General features: G+C 36.5%; 1 protein-coding gene across 1 annotated transcript; it reads left to right on the top strand.

The window, feature by feature from the left end:
- Positions 1 to 2985: 2985 nt before the first annotated feature.
- On the top strand, positions 2986 to 13440 carry LOC146164261 (protein SLC31A2-like). Its single transcript, XM_083380696.1, has 5 exons — positions 2986 to 3103; positions 4695 to 4804; positions 10926 to 11036; positions 11174 to 11347; positions 13330 to 13440. Exons 1-5 carry the CDS (start codon positions 3007 to 3009, stop codon positions 13438 to 13440), a joined length of 603 nt encoding a protein of 200 aa, XP_083236822.1. The 5' UTR covers positions 2986 to 3006.
- Positions 13441 to 13558: the final 118 nt, after the last annotated feature.

Below are 13558 nucleotides of genomic sequence, written 5' to 3'. Positions count from 1 at the left end.
TAAAATTGATTGATTTTAATTGCGTTTTTCAATTGTTTGTTCTTCCAAGCTGTTTTATGTAGGCCTACCATGTGTCCTCTTTTTGGAGGGTTTGTCCTCTTTTCTCAAAAACAGTGAATAGTCCTCCGAGGATGCTAAAAATGTCCAAATGTCCTCTTTTTTTCGCATTTTGAGTTAGTTACTTTTAACAATACATTTAGGCGAGACGTTGTATTTATTTCCAAAAAAATGCTGTAGCCATAAAACATGCTGAATTGCTGGTTTAAAAAAGGTTTTCCCAACAAATTTTCCTACCAGGCCCTACCTTTTGATTGTTATTGCAAACATTGTGCCAAAAAATTGCAACAGAAACTCACATGTAAAAAGGTCCATTAATAAAGCAAAGGTGTGTGATTATTCACTTTAAAACATAGGACATTAAATGGTCACTAATAACTCTCTTCGTAAACGCCAACAGCAAAATTCGCAACAAATAGATCAATATTTGCGCTCGAGTCGGCCAGTAGCACCAAATTTTGCTATCGAAAAATAACCAGTGAATGCCTAAACGTTAATTTTTTTGCATTGAGGGACAAAGAGTTTTGGCGCAACACATTTTTGTGCAGAAAAATTCCTAAAAAAACTTGCTCTATCTGCTAAAGCAAAATAGAAAGCACTAAAATAGACATTTACATGTATTAAAAGAAGTACCGGTATCCAGAAAAACAGTTTGTTTCTGCATTAATTTATAGTATACAAATAAGTTCACAAATATAGTTTAACATTTAAAAGATCATTAACAAATAAGTTAATCATTTGCCTTGCGTTTACAAATGGCTTGTGACTAAACCGTGTTTCTGTGGGGAAGGTTAAACAAATAAGCGGAAGTTTTTATTAAAGTAGCGCCACACAAACTATAGCAACGCTACCATTGTGAATGGCAAATAAGGTTGAAACTTTTGTTTTAAGTAATAAGAGCCATATTATTTAGAACTACAGTTTTCCAATAATACTAGTCAGTGTGAATCGCAAGACACTTTAGTTGTTACAGTGACGATCTGTTTTATTTTACAGTGTAGCTAGACCTAAGCGTGACACAAACTTGACTGAACATGGTAGACCGAAGTAGGTAATTAAATACATAAAAAGTTTGACAGTTTAGGGTAGTCCAGGTCAGGTGCGGATCTAGAAATTTTGTTTTGGGTTGACATTTTTCAGAGATGACGGCACAAAGTTTCGTCATAACGTGACGTCACATTCACATACTTACGTCATACTGTGACGTCAGAAGGTTATGTCAAAATGTTACGTCGCAAAGTTTCAACGTGACGTCCTAATAGGTATAACCTTCTGAACACAATACAGTTCGTTTATTTGGTTAAAGTTTTAGATGGGACTACTAAATAAATGAAATATAAGGTACATATTTTTTGATTTAATCCTTTACACCTTCGAGGATGCTCAAAAAGCCCAAATGTCCTCTTTTTTCGCATTTCGAGTTAGTTGCTTATACTTTCAGCAATACTTTTAGGCGAGATGTATTTATTTCCAAAAAATTACTGTAGGCTAGCCATGAAATATGCTGAATTGCTGGTTTGAAAAGGTTTTACAACAAATCGCCCTACCAGCCCTACCTTCTTGATCAAGCCTGGGCAACAAACGGCCCGCCAAGCTATTTAATCCGGCCCGTGGCTTATTTTTCTTAAAATACATATTTTAAGCCTGTTTTAAATACTAAAACGGAAACTGTTTTCGCGATTTGCGCGAATCGCTTCTGTCTTTCTCGAATGTTCCACGCCATTTTCGGCAAATAGCGTCTTATGCACTGTGACACTATCTCCAACGAAGTTTAACAAACTTAGCCTAATATTTATATATCTTTTGCGCTTCTGTCGAAAGTATTCCGTCTTTAAAATATAAACGAAATACCGACCGTTTTCTAAACTCTGAAACATAATACCGATTTACACTTTTTCGACCTATGCCATGTTGTGTGTTTCTCCCCATTTATATCGTCTTTGCAATATGGTCGTTGTACCGCAAGTATAATAAAGCCTTGAGAACAAAAAAAATCTTATAAGTTTTTTTTTGTACGAAATTTTTACGTAGGCTATTTTAATCTTAAATTTTGGGTAAACGCGCCCAACAACTTGATAAACGCCAGTATATCAAGCAATGTATTTTTATTTGAGCCAAATGCGTCATACCCCCCTCTAACTCCAAATTGAACTTTATTTTAAAACCAATATAGTCGCTATTTTTTTCGCGCTTAGCGCGGCGCCTTGTGGCTTTCTTTAATTTTGACTTAAATTGTTCATTTACGCACAACTCCAAACGTAATAACAAGTCCTTTAGCTTATGTTTTTCATAGCGTCAAAGTATGGCTTTTAAATCGTCACTTATAACTCTCTTCGTAGACGCCAAGAGCAAAATTCGCAACAAATAGATCAATATTTGTTACCCTATATAATAGTTACTTGTTCGGTTGTGGTAAAAATTAAAGAAATTAAAATAAGAAGAAAAACATATCGATCAAATATTTTTCACTGTTTTTACGGCAGAAAAAAGAAAATACAAAGGTAAAGCAAGCCAGCATTCAGCCTAAAACAAACTAAGTGTTAAAATATACTCATTCCGTAGTTGTAACAATTGTAGTGATTGTGCGTTAGCTTTATTGGCCTAACGGAATTTTTGTTGTATTGCTTTAATCTTCAATCCTTCTTGTGCTCTCTTGCATACCTTGTCTTTACTCTCAGCGAGAGAGACCACAGTCGTTTCTGGTCTCTTCAGTCGTTTCTGGTCGCTTCCTTCCCCGTTACTCTGCGACCTTCTGATACGGAACAAACCAAGCTAACGATACAAACAGTACCTAGCAAACACCCTGTTGCCCTACACAACCACTTGTAAGCTCACTGACTTGTTTGAGATTCTTTCGCTGTTTCTTGACAAATAGGCCTACTGTTGAATCACCAATTAATTTCCAGTAAATGTTATCGAAGGTACCAATATAGATATAGGCTAATAGATATGGAGAACTGTTCAATGGACATGATGGCAATGAAATTTAACTTTGAGTTTCCTGGAAGTCTACTTTTTAATGGCTGGAAAGTATGTTCGGAAGGAGGTAAGCGAAAAACATTTGGTGTATCTTCATTTGATGAATGTTTTAACAAATAGGTTAAAGGTTAATAAACCGTGCTATATATGATAAACAAACTGTTTCGAAAATTTAATAGGCATTTAGCCAAATATTTTAATCGTAAAAAATAGCTTTACGTTAAACAAATACAGCTCGCAGCGCGGAAAAAATGTGTTTGTTTTTTTTGGAAAAAATAATGTTGATATTTCATAGAGGAAGCCTGTGGATCGCGAACTCAAGTGGGGTCGCCTAAATTTTTTGTGGGGTCGCCATTACTCACCAAATTCCTGCTGTTTTAGTACGATTTATGTATTTCGTTTTCTTTACAACGAAGTCACATTAACAAATGTGACTGAGTGCATCTTCTACATAAAAGTGCTGTTTTTAGCTGTTAAGAGCTGCTAAATCAGCAAACGTGACATTTCACAAATTAGGTTTCTTTGATTTAGCGCAGCGAAAGTCGAAAAGACAGCGAAAGACTTTTGCAAATTATTTCTTTGCGATATTCTTTCAATAAAAAAGGGCTGTTTTTTTTTGTGTTTTTTTTTTTTTTTTCAAGTCAACTTTTTATTACTTAACTTGGGCAACGTTGTTTGCAGATATAAGAAGTAGGCTTTGTATTCTTAATTATGACAGCCGATGCACCAAACCGCTTTTCTGCCTAATTATGTTATTAAACTGCAAAACTTTCTAAAAGCAATCATTTTGGTTTACATGTTTAGATACAGTTCTCTGAAATTGTGTATAATTTACGCATTTCGCACATGTTACTTTGTCCCGCATTATTTGAAACATTTTATCCGTATTTGAAAACAAACGGGGTCGCAATGTAAATTCTGATTTCATTTTATTTAAATTGGGGTCACATATTAAAAAGGTTGGATACCTCTGAAAAAGGCAAAAAGGGATACCAATAAAACACCACCTTACGTACACTACAAAAAAGGGAATGGTAGAGAAAGCATTTCCAGAATAAATGGTTACAATGCCTTCTTAGGAATAGGGACGTGCCCCTGTTTTAAGTGCCTGTTAGGTGTTGGTCTAAGGCTGTGGTGCGGAATATTACGTGATGCATGGTTTATTGCTTTTATAAGTAACTCACGACGCGTATTTGTATAACAATGTAATCGTATTTCTAGAACAGGGGTCAATTTTAAGAAAGTTCTAAAAATATATTAGAGGCGAAAAAAATTTAAAAGTACAAGAGTATTTTAAATCTAAACACGTTGTTTATTTGATGGTTAGTAAATATAGGCCTACCTATATGGTACGGTAGTCAAATTTTTGAAGAAGCGAAGCAATGCAAATTGCAAAAGTAACTGCTTTCGTTATTTCGAATGGCAAGTTATTATTATTACGGGCAAAACTAAACAAGTCTAGTATTTAGGTCAATGGTTCTCAAATTTGTCCTCGTTACGACTATATAAAGAAATTATAACATCTGTAAGAATTTTATTACTGTAAATGAGTTACGAACCAGAATCAATGTGCACGAAAAGTTGAAACATTATAGCACCAGGGCGTGGCCAAGCACAGCTTAAGATCATCTAAATTAGGTGATCCACTTATTTTACAGAGTTAATTGGATCATGTGTTGCTGTTTGTTTAATCGCCATTGGTTATGAAGCATTAAAAAACCTGCGAATTTACTGGGCCAATAAATGTAACCAACAATCTAATTCACATGTGAGTATGGAAATATAATAAAATATTAATAAATATAAGAAAATAGTATTCAAACTTTATAGATAGCTTTATAAAATTATCGTATAGTTTAAAATTTCGGCAAAATTTAGCTTAGTTTTACCCTTTGACAAAGCAAAAACATTTCGGTTAATAAAGCGTTAATAAAACAATGTAACAAAAAAATTGTTTCTGGGTTTCAACAATATTTTTTGATGGATTATGACCAGATGAAATAAAAAATAAACATTTTGCGCAAGCATCCATTAGCATGTGTGACTAAATCTGTTTTTTGAAAAAAATATTCTCATTTTTACAAAATAAAAGTATGCAAAATGTTCACACGAGTCTTCCGTAGTATGTAGACCAGGGGTGACCAACCAGTAAAATACCACGATCCGCATTTGTTACTTGGGTAACCTCAAAGAGTCACAAATTACACACGGGTAATACATCACCCTGTTTCTTCCTTACCACTTTGCGAATAGCTAGATTTATTATGAATGTTAGACAAATAGAAAAAGGATCTGAGCAGAGATGGATGCCATAATTTTGTTTAAGCGTCATGGTAAAAATGTAAAGTCATAAAAAAAGTCTCGCTTGGAAATATGCAACGAAAAATACACCGTTTTTATTCAACAAGGAGTTTTTAAAGTTACAAAGACATATTGGAAAGTTAAACGAGTTGGGCGCGAAAATTTTGTTTCACTAAATATTGAGCCGCATGAAAATGGTTGAAGTGGTTCGCGAGCTGCGTTTTGGCCACCCCTGTTCCACACCTACCCGTCCAGGAAATGACACTTAAAAGCTGGGAACAAAAATGTGTGACTCAGTAACGCAGATCATTGGGAAATCTGCCGCTTGCCGAAATAATTTAACCGGCGGGCCGGACCTGGCCCGCGGGTCGTAGTTTGGTGAACCCTGCTCCAAACGAACATATAGGAGTACAGAGTGACAAACTAAAACAATATAAGATAAGTGTTACCGCTCACTTGTCGAACCCTCTCCGCAAAGCTGTGCTGACCATTATTTTCTACTTTGCATTGTTACAGAGTTGGCCAACCAGTCACAGACCAATAACCACGCTAACCGCAGACACCTTAAATAAGATATATTAAAACAAGAAATGCGCGAAACATTTGCATTTAGCTAGTTAATATGGACGAAAAAAAATTAACGAAAGAGAAATTACACTGGAAATCCTTAATAAACTTCAGTACAACCGTAAGAGCCGTGGTTTGGCCACCCAATACCACCCATGCATTACTGACTATAAATTTTAGGCTAGTGAATCTCGGTGAAAAAATGCTAAACCACAAACTAATCTCCACGCAAGATGTTCTGTTGAATTATAACGGAAGAGGACAAACAAGGAAATCCAAAATTGTACCTCAAAGTTAGTTGTCTAAGCCTCTAAGGCAGGGGTGCCCAACCTTTTAGCTCTTGACGGCCGCCAGTTGAATTTTTTGGGGGTTGACTCAGAAAGCTGTCAAATCGTGACGTCATAAAAATATGATCTTAAAAAGACGTTTTGTAGTCTAACGCAGGGGTCGGCAATTACTTTGTGGCGCGACCCCTAATTACAAGTACCGAAGTCTCGCGACCCAAATTCTTCGAGTTGGTTTTAACAAAATAGCTTTGCTGTTGTGTTTCTAATTTGTGTTTCTATTTATTAAGACAAATCTATGTTATGCGTTTTGTTAATTTTAAAAGAGAATGGGTTCTGTAACACAACTGAAAAGATGCCTCGAGTTTTACTACTTGTGATGTCTCATTCGGATGACAAATATGAATTAGCAACCAATATGTGTTCTTGGTGTAGGAGCCCCACCAACTCAAACCCCTTCAACTCCCGCCCGCTACTTAGTTTAGTGCAATAGTTACTGGCAAGGCGTGTAATGATTTTTTGGTGCTGCAGGGCTAAACTGGGTGCAACTCATCAAAAATGCCCGACGTCTCCCAATCGTTTTAGGAACCTCAACATTATAAGGCGCGGATCTAAGGATTTTTTAGGGGACAATATAAATTTTAAGACAGAAATTGGCAACCTTTACCAAGTCGCGGGCCAAACCAAACTCAGCAAGTTCTTGGCGTTTTATATTTCCACTAACACTTTTGGTATAAAAACGTTTGGCCTTTAAGCAATTTAATATAATAACTCTTATTCAGTGATATGTTTTGTTTGGTTTAAATTGGCAAACCCTATAATAATAAGGAGACGTGACGTATTTGGCACACACAAAATAAAAAATGAACACATTTCTTATACTCTTTTTGTTAATGTTTATCACAAAAAGAATACAACAGCGAATTTATTTGGAGAAAATTTGGATTTTAGATTTTATGCTACAAAAAATTTCCTACCCCCTACGCGCTAAAAGTTTGTGCATAGTCGTGCAGTTGAAACAATTCTTAATATGGGGCATTGCCTTGTGTACAGTTTGTAAAAGAGTTTGTGGGTCGGATGATTTTCACTGCAGGGCCGGATCTGTATTAAAACATGGTGTAACAAAATTAAACCAAAATGCGACATGTTAACACAAGGTCGTTAAACAACCCTGCCTTTTGCCCAGACCTTTTAACTCAATGCGCCAAGCGCAACCAGATTGCCCGCACCTGGTTTCAGTTACCAAAATTTTTCATGTTATAAAGATGGACGACCCTTGACCACACGAAAAATATATTTCCACAAACAAAGATTCGCATAAAGCGTTTTATAATAGCTTGTTTATATCGCTAAAGTTCGTGAAAAACTGCATCCCGGTAACATGGTTAAGCAGTTTATGTTAGCAAAAATTTAAATATTCGTAAAGACATTAATTCTCATTACATACCGCGTTTAGGCTAACAAAATAAAATTACTTATCTGATTGAAGTTTTGCATATTTTAATTTTTAGAGAACAACATGCTCACGACGCTTTGGTTGCAGAAAACCGGCTAGAGTTTTATTTAAAAAACACATAATAGGAAGTAAACCCAGATTCCGGCTCAGCAGATCAGTTGGTGTGGTAATGGCCATCAGTGTTGGATTGCGAGCGCTCTTTCCCATAGCCTGGATCGAACGAAGGTCTCACAACTTTTTACGGGTCTTGGTGGTGTATATATTTCGCTTGACAAATTCTAGTCGCGCTCAAAGTAAGACGGCTCTCCATGAAAACAATTAAAAAAAACTTACCAAATATAGGCCTCTTTCAAAAAATATATTAAGGCTTTCGCGACCCAAACTTAATGGTGCCGTGACCCAAATTTGGGTCGCGACCCCGTATTTGCGGACCCCTGGTCTAACGAACTCGTGGGAAAATATGGAAATGAAATGCGGTCTAATCACGCGGAGCGCAAAAAAAATGCGTTTGTCAAGTTTAAATTTGGCAAACTTTTAATTTAATAGAAGTGGGTTTGGGCACATGAAAAATTCGCATATGGTTAAAAACACAGGAATTTATGGGTGTTGATCTAGAATTCTATCACATCTTCGGAGTTTTTATATTGCTAACATCATTTTGGTTAGGGTGCGAGTTAGCGTTTGGGGTGCAGGTGGGTCAAGTATTATTATATATAAGAATGCTTAACCCACCCAAAACCCAAACACTAACCCGCACCCTTACCCAAATAATATGCGTTGTGGTAGGTATCTAGACCACCGCCCATTTATGTTCTATAATCTAATTAAACAAAAAAAATTGATTTTGTTAGTCATGCGGCGCAACATGCTTTAACACACATATCACCTTTGATATTAACGGATTTACTTAAAAGGGACAAAAACACAATAAAGACAGATATAACCTCGCGCGATAAAATTGTATTTACATAGAAATTTGCGAAAAAAATATTTTTTATGCGGCATGGTCAGGTGCCCCCTCTGGGTCCATTCCTGCTTACAATGCTCTTAGCCAATCTGATGACAAGCGATAAGACGGATGTCTGGCTGCCCTATAACATACAAAAACCGTCTAATTTTAGACCTATCTCAAAGTTCCAACATCAGCATTGTGCCATTACCGTACGTAAAACGCAAGTTTGTTTCAATGTATGGCCACTAGCCACTATCTGTGGTTTATGATTTAATCTTTTATGTTGTTTGGTATTAACAATATAGAGAAATTTTTGTGGTCTGCTATCTCCATTTGCTCAATAACAGTTTAAGATACATTAGACAATCTGGTTCGTTCAACCGTTGGTTTAACCAAGGCTTACTATAACTACCGCTCAACCTGTCCCACAGTTTTGCCATAATTCCACTCACAATTCGCATAACTCATGCCTGCTTAGCCGTTATTTATGTATCATCAATTCCTTTTTTAGCCTTATGTGACATCACCATTCAGTTTGTTACACATCTCCGACACTGATTTCCTACATCAATCAATCAATAAAATCGTGCATCAATCAGTCAATAAAATCAACTTATTTTAACGCACATGAGAAATCTGTTCATTAGACTGCACTGTCTAAAGTCGTAAACGCATGTCACGTATTAACTCATAAGTTTAATGTCACGTATTAACTCATACCAGCTCGGGCACGGCCGCCAACACATGCTTATGACAATACGTGTTAGCGGCCAATAATAATTCATCGACGGCCGCAGGTTGGACACCGTTGCTTTAAGGCAGTGGTTCTCTGGGTTCCGCGAGACAAGTTTCTGGGACCGCGAAGCACCTAATAAAAATCAACACGAAGCTCCTAAAAAAGAAATTTTTTTTGGTAATAAAAATTTCAGGCAACTTACTTTTCCAAACCAAACTTAACAAACACAACAATAACAACCATGTCTTACATAGGCCTAAAAGCTAAGATTAGTTGTTCATAGACGTAATTCCATTGAATTGTGCGTTGTGACGTCATAGTGTTGCATTGTGCTAATGATGGCCTTGAAAGTACTAATTCCACTCCAAACAAACTGTATTTTTGGCACTACTTTCCATCGAGCCAGAAGCTAGAAACCGGTTGGATGCCATTCACGATATGAGGATTGCGTTGTCCAAAACGGAACCAAACACAGCCGAGCTGATAGCAAAGAAGCAAATGTCCCTTTAATCCAGGGGTGTTCAACAAGCGGCACGCGACCTAATAAAAAATGGCACGCAAGCCCTCCCCAAAAATTACTAAAATTGTTATTTAGCCAATTGCCAAAAAAGCTCAATTTATTATTCAGCCAATTGTCAGAAAATACTAAATTTGTTATACAGCCAATTGCCATTGTTTGTTCACAATATACCTTTGTTTGTTCACAATATAAAACAATCGCGGCAATCACGACAACCAACAATTACTTTTGATATAGTAACATTTTACTGTGTGGAGGCTAGCATTCACATGATATTATATAGCTTGGTGTGAAGAAACAAAAGTCAGCTCACCGAGAGACACTTTGATGTAGTGATGCGCATTTCTACTACACAGTTTTTTTTTCAAGTTTAAATAAACGTTCTTATTTTTGGTAAAAAAAGCGTTTTTTGATTAAAAAGAACTAGTTTGGTTAGGAAACTTTGGCACGGGAAGAAGTTATAAGATAAAAATTGGCACGCCGGCATGTTTGAGTTGGACACCCCTGCTTTAATCCTATTAAAAACAACTTGTTATTTTGGTTTATTTGTGTATATTTTTAAAGGGACCGTGAGAAATTTAAAAAGTTGCTAGGGGACCGTTGCGCAATTTATTTAAAAAAAAAGTTTGACAACCACCGCTCAAAGACGTCATAATGACGTTATCCATATTCGTTATCTGGGCTACAGAATTTCAAAAGCGATCTAGCTTGGTCTTCAGCTTTTCCCGGTGGTAGTCAACTTTGTTGTACACAATTTCCGCTAATGTGTCAGTTTCTGACATGCATCTCAAAAATGCATGACAACCATGCGTCAAATATGATCAAATAGGAATCAGAAATCATCCCAAGACTATAATTGCACGTATGCACACTAGTTTATCCGAGAACCTTAGGTTTCATGATTATTGGAGTTATGACGTCGCATTATTACAACTCTGTGGCGTCACCTCTCAAAACTTTCATACCCTTACTCATATTTCGCCCGTCAGTTAAATAGTTTCACACCCCCTGTTTTACGTGATAAACTAACAAAAATTGTCGCGATTCTCGTTGCTACGTCATCATTCATTCAGGGCGAGTATTCAAAAGCGGAAAGCGTCACTCTTTCGGATCAATCCTCGCGCATTTCATTGCCGACATATTGGATTATCAACTTTGGCCAAAGTGCATTGCATATGTTGCAGGTTTGTCCAATGTCAATGAATGCTTCGTTGGGTAAAATACAAAAAACATATGATTGAGTTTAAATAAAGTTAGCCTATAATTTGTCAAAAGTATAGTTTTAAATAGGTTTAACTAGGGTTCAGCATTTTCGATGCAGATATTTACGGCTTATATGCTAATGTTGGTAACTATGACATTCAACGTTTGGTTGGTGATTTCAATTATTTTTGGAGCTGGACTCGGTCATTTACTAGCTGGAGGAATAAACAAAAAATCAAAACCAGAAGGATCCCCTGAAGTTATCAAGACACGAGTTTTGTCCACGGACTTAGTAAGTTTTACTTTACAAATGCCTATAAGTCCACTGGTTCTAATTGAGATAACCATGCTATCCATATTGTTGAATAGTACAAATGCTAGGAGTCAGCAACGGATAGCTCATGGTTCAGATGGACCCACAACTTCTTTACAATTGTACCAATCTTATAATAGCTGCTAAACAAAACATTTGGTGACCTTACATTATGAAAATCTTAGGCAAGTAAATCTTAGAAGGGGTTTGTAAACTGAGGTGCTCTCCCCTGGAGGGGCGTGAGGGCCTCGCAAGGGGGGCGCGAAGGACTCACAGAGACGAAAATTTTTTAATATAAGTATATTTATTATCAAATTTTGAGAACACGATTATAACTAATGTGACTGGGACATATTACCAATGTTGTAAACATGTCATTTTTAAAATAACTTAAGTCCAAGTCAAGTCTTTGCAAAATTAAGTCAAGTCCCAGTCTAAGTGTTTATCGCAGTAACAGCCTCGGAACCGCTGGCACTTTTGGTCGTGTATTAGATTTCATAAAACCGTGGAGATAACGTAGAAAGATAAACATTATGCCGAATCAATCTAAAAGTAAAAATAAGGGTACATCTTGCTGGGACTCAAAATATTAGAGGCCAACTGGCAAAATTTGGACTAGGTTGATGATTTTGTTTATTACATTTTAAATAGTTTAAACCAGTGAGTCGAACCGTTTGACTTTTCCGGTTCAGGTTCGTTTCGGGTTCAAGGATTTTTTTACATGAAAAATAAAAATAAACGTTTTATTTAATTAACATATTTTTTTCATAAAATTTCGAACATGGCGTAACTTGACTCTGTGAAATACAAGTTGTGACGTCATACTGGAATGAACCGCTTTTGTTTACAGGTTCAGGTTCGGTTAAGGTTTATATTTATTCAAATTATTCGGTTCAGTTCCGGTTCGGCTCCTTAAAATCTTGCAAAAAACGGTTCTGGTGCGGAAAAAATTGACCCAAAACTGGTTTATAAAGTTCCAGTTCAGTTCTGGTTCGACTCTTTGGACATCATGTCTTGTATTATCAAGTTACAATCTAATGCAGTGATTCTCAACCTTTTAAGGCCTACGGCACCTCTAAAAAATAATAAATAGATTTTCGGCAGCCCTACTGGAATTTTCGTTGAATATTTTCCGGAAGCAGGGCTGCGGATTCGGTTAAAAATAACCCGAGTCCGACTCCCGAGTCCGACAGCTGAATCCGACTCCGACTCCGACTCCGCAGCCCTGCTGAAATGTTACTATAATTGTAATGGAACAACACAATTAACTTAAAACAAGTAGGAAAATATTATTCGACATAATGATCTCTAATTGTATCGTACACAGTACACAATTAGTTGTATCAAGAAACTTACCAAATAAGCAAAAATCAGATTCTTAAAAATTTTAAAATACCCATCGGCACACTTAAGCATAAAAAATGGCACATTAGAGCACTGCGGCACCCCGGTTGAGAAGCGCTTATAGAGTTTAGCTTACATATGTGGTGACTGCCTACGCAAATTGTAATCGCAATTCATTTTATCTTATACGGTTTATAGACCAGCGGCTTGAATAACCGCGTTCTTCTAATATTTGTGAACATATAGGCCTACTTAACGAGCAAGAAGTTAAAGTCAGTTATTTTAGCGGCTTGTTCTTTGAAGTCAGATACCTACACGGAACGTGTAAGAGAATTAGGCGCCGTCGGCTTTCGCTTCAAGAGCCAGCGCCATCCGAGACTCGTAGCAACGATAGCTCGGAAACGCTAAAGTAGCCCATAACAAATATAAATGACGTCTTTAAGACATCATAGACACGATATATTTCCGGAGAGTTGTTTGGGAGTTAGCCTACTGGCACCTCCTCGACATGATCATTTCAACAACCTCTACATTAGTAACTAGATAGATAAGCATTAGGCTGTAAAAATGTTGTACTTATTTCTACACGCTTCAAAATTATTATGTAAATATTTCAGAAATCGCCCGATACAGATGCAGAAAACGAAAGCTACACGCAATCTTCAATGTCAAGCTCTTCCATCGAAAATGCTGTTTATGACAACGATGCTAATTTTAAACAGGAATAATGCGGCTAAAAAATTTACTTATAAACTTTTTTTTGTTTTAAAATAATTTAATTTTTAACTATTGTTATCATTTAACGCTGAATAATAACCGATTTTAATATTTTAGCTATGAAATAGA

Source organism: Ascidiella aspersa, chromosome 2 (assembly GCF_963924565.1).
Source record: "Ascidiella aspersa chromosome 2, kaAscAspe10.2, whole genome shotgun sequence".
NCBI classification, from domain to species: Eukaryota; Metazoa; Chordata; class Ascidiacea; order Phlebobranchia; family Ascidiidae; genus Ascidiella; species Ascidiella aspersa.
The sequence above is the reverse complement of the archived record's forward strand: the minus strand, read 5'-3'. Positions and strand labels throughout refer to the sequence as shown.

What these genes read in the sequence shown, in the direction of transcription:
- LOC146164261 (XM_083380696.1), top strand. Translation starts at nt 3,007, where the DNA reads ATGGAGAACTGTTCAATGGACATGATGGCAATGAAATTTAACTTTGAG. An exon ending in ACCAACAATCTAATTCACAT is followed by an intron (nt 4,805 to 10,925) that starts GTGAGTATGGAA and finishes TCATTCATTCAG; the next exon opens with GGCGAGTATTCAAAAGCGGA. An exon ending in GTGCATTGCATATGTTGCAG is followed by an intron (nt 11,037 to 11,173) that starts GTTTGTCCAATG and finishes TTTTCGATGCAG; the next exon opens with ATATTTACGGCTTATATGCT.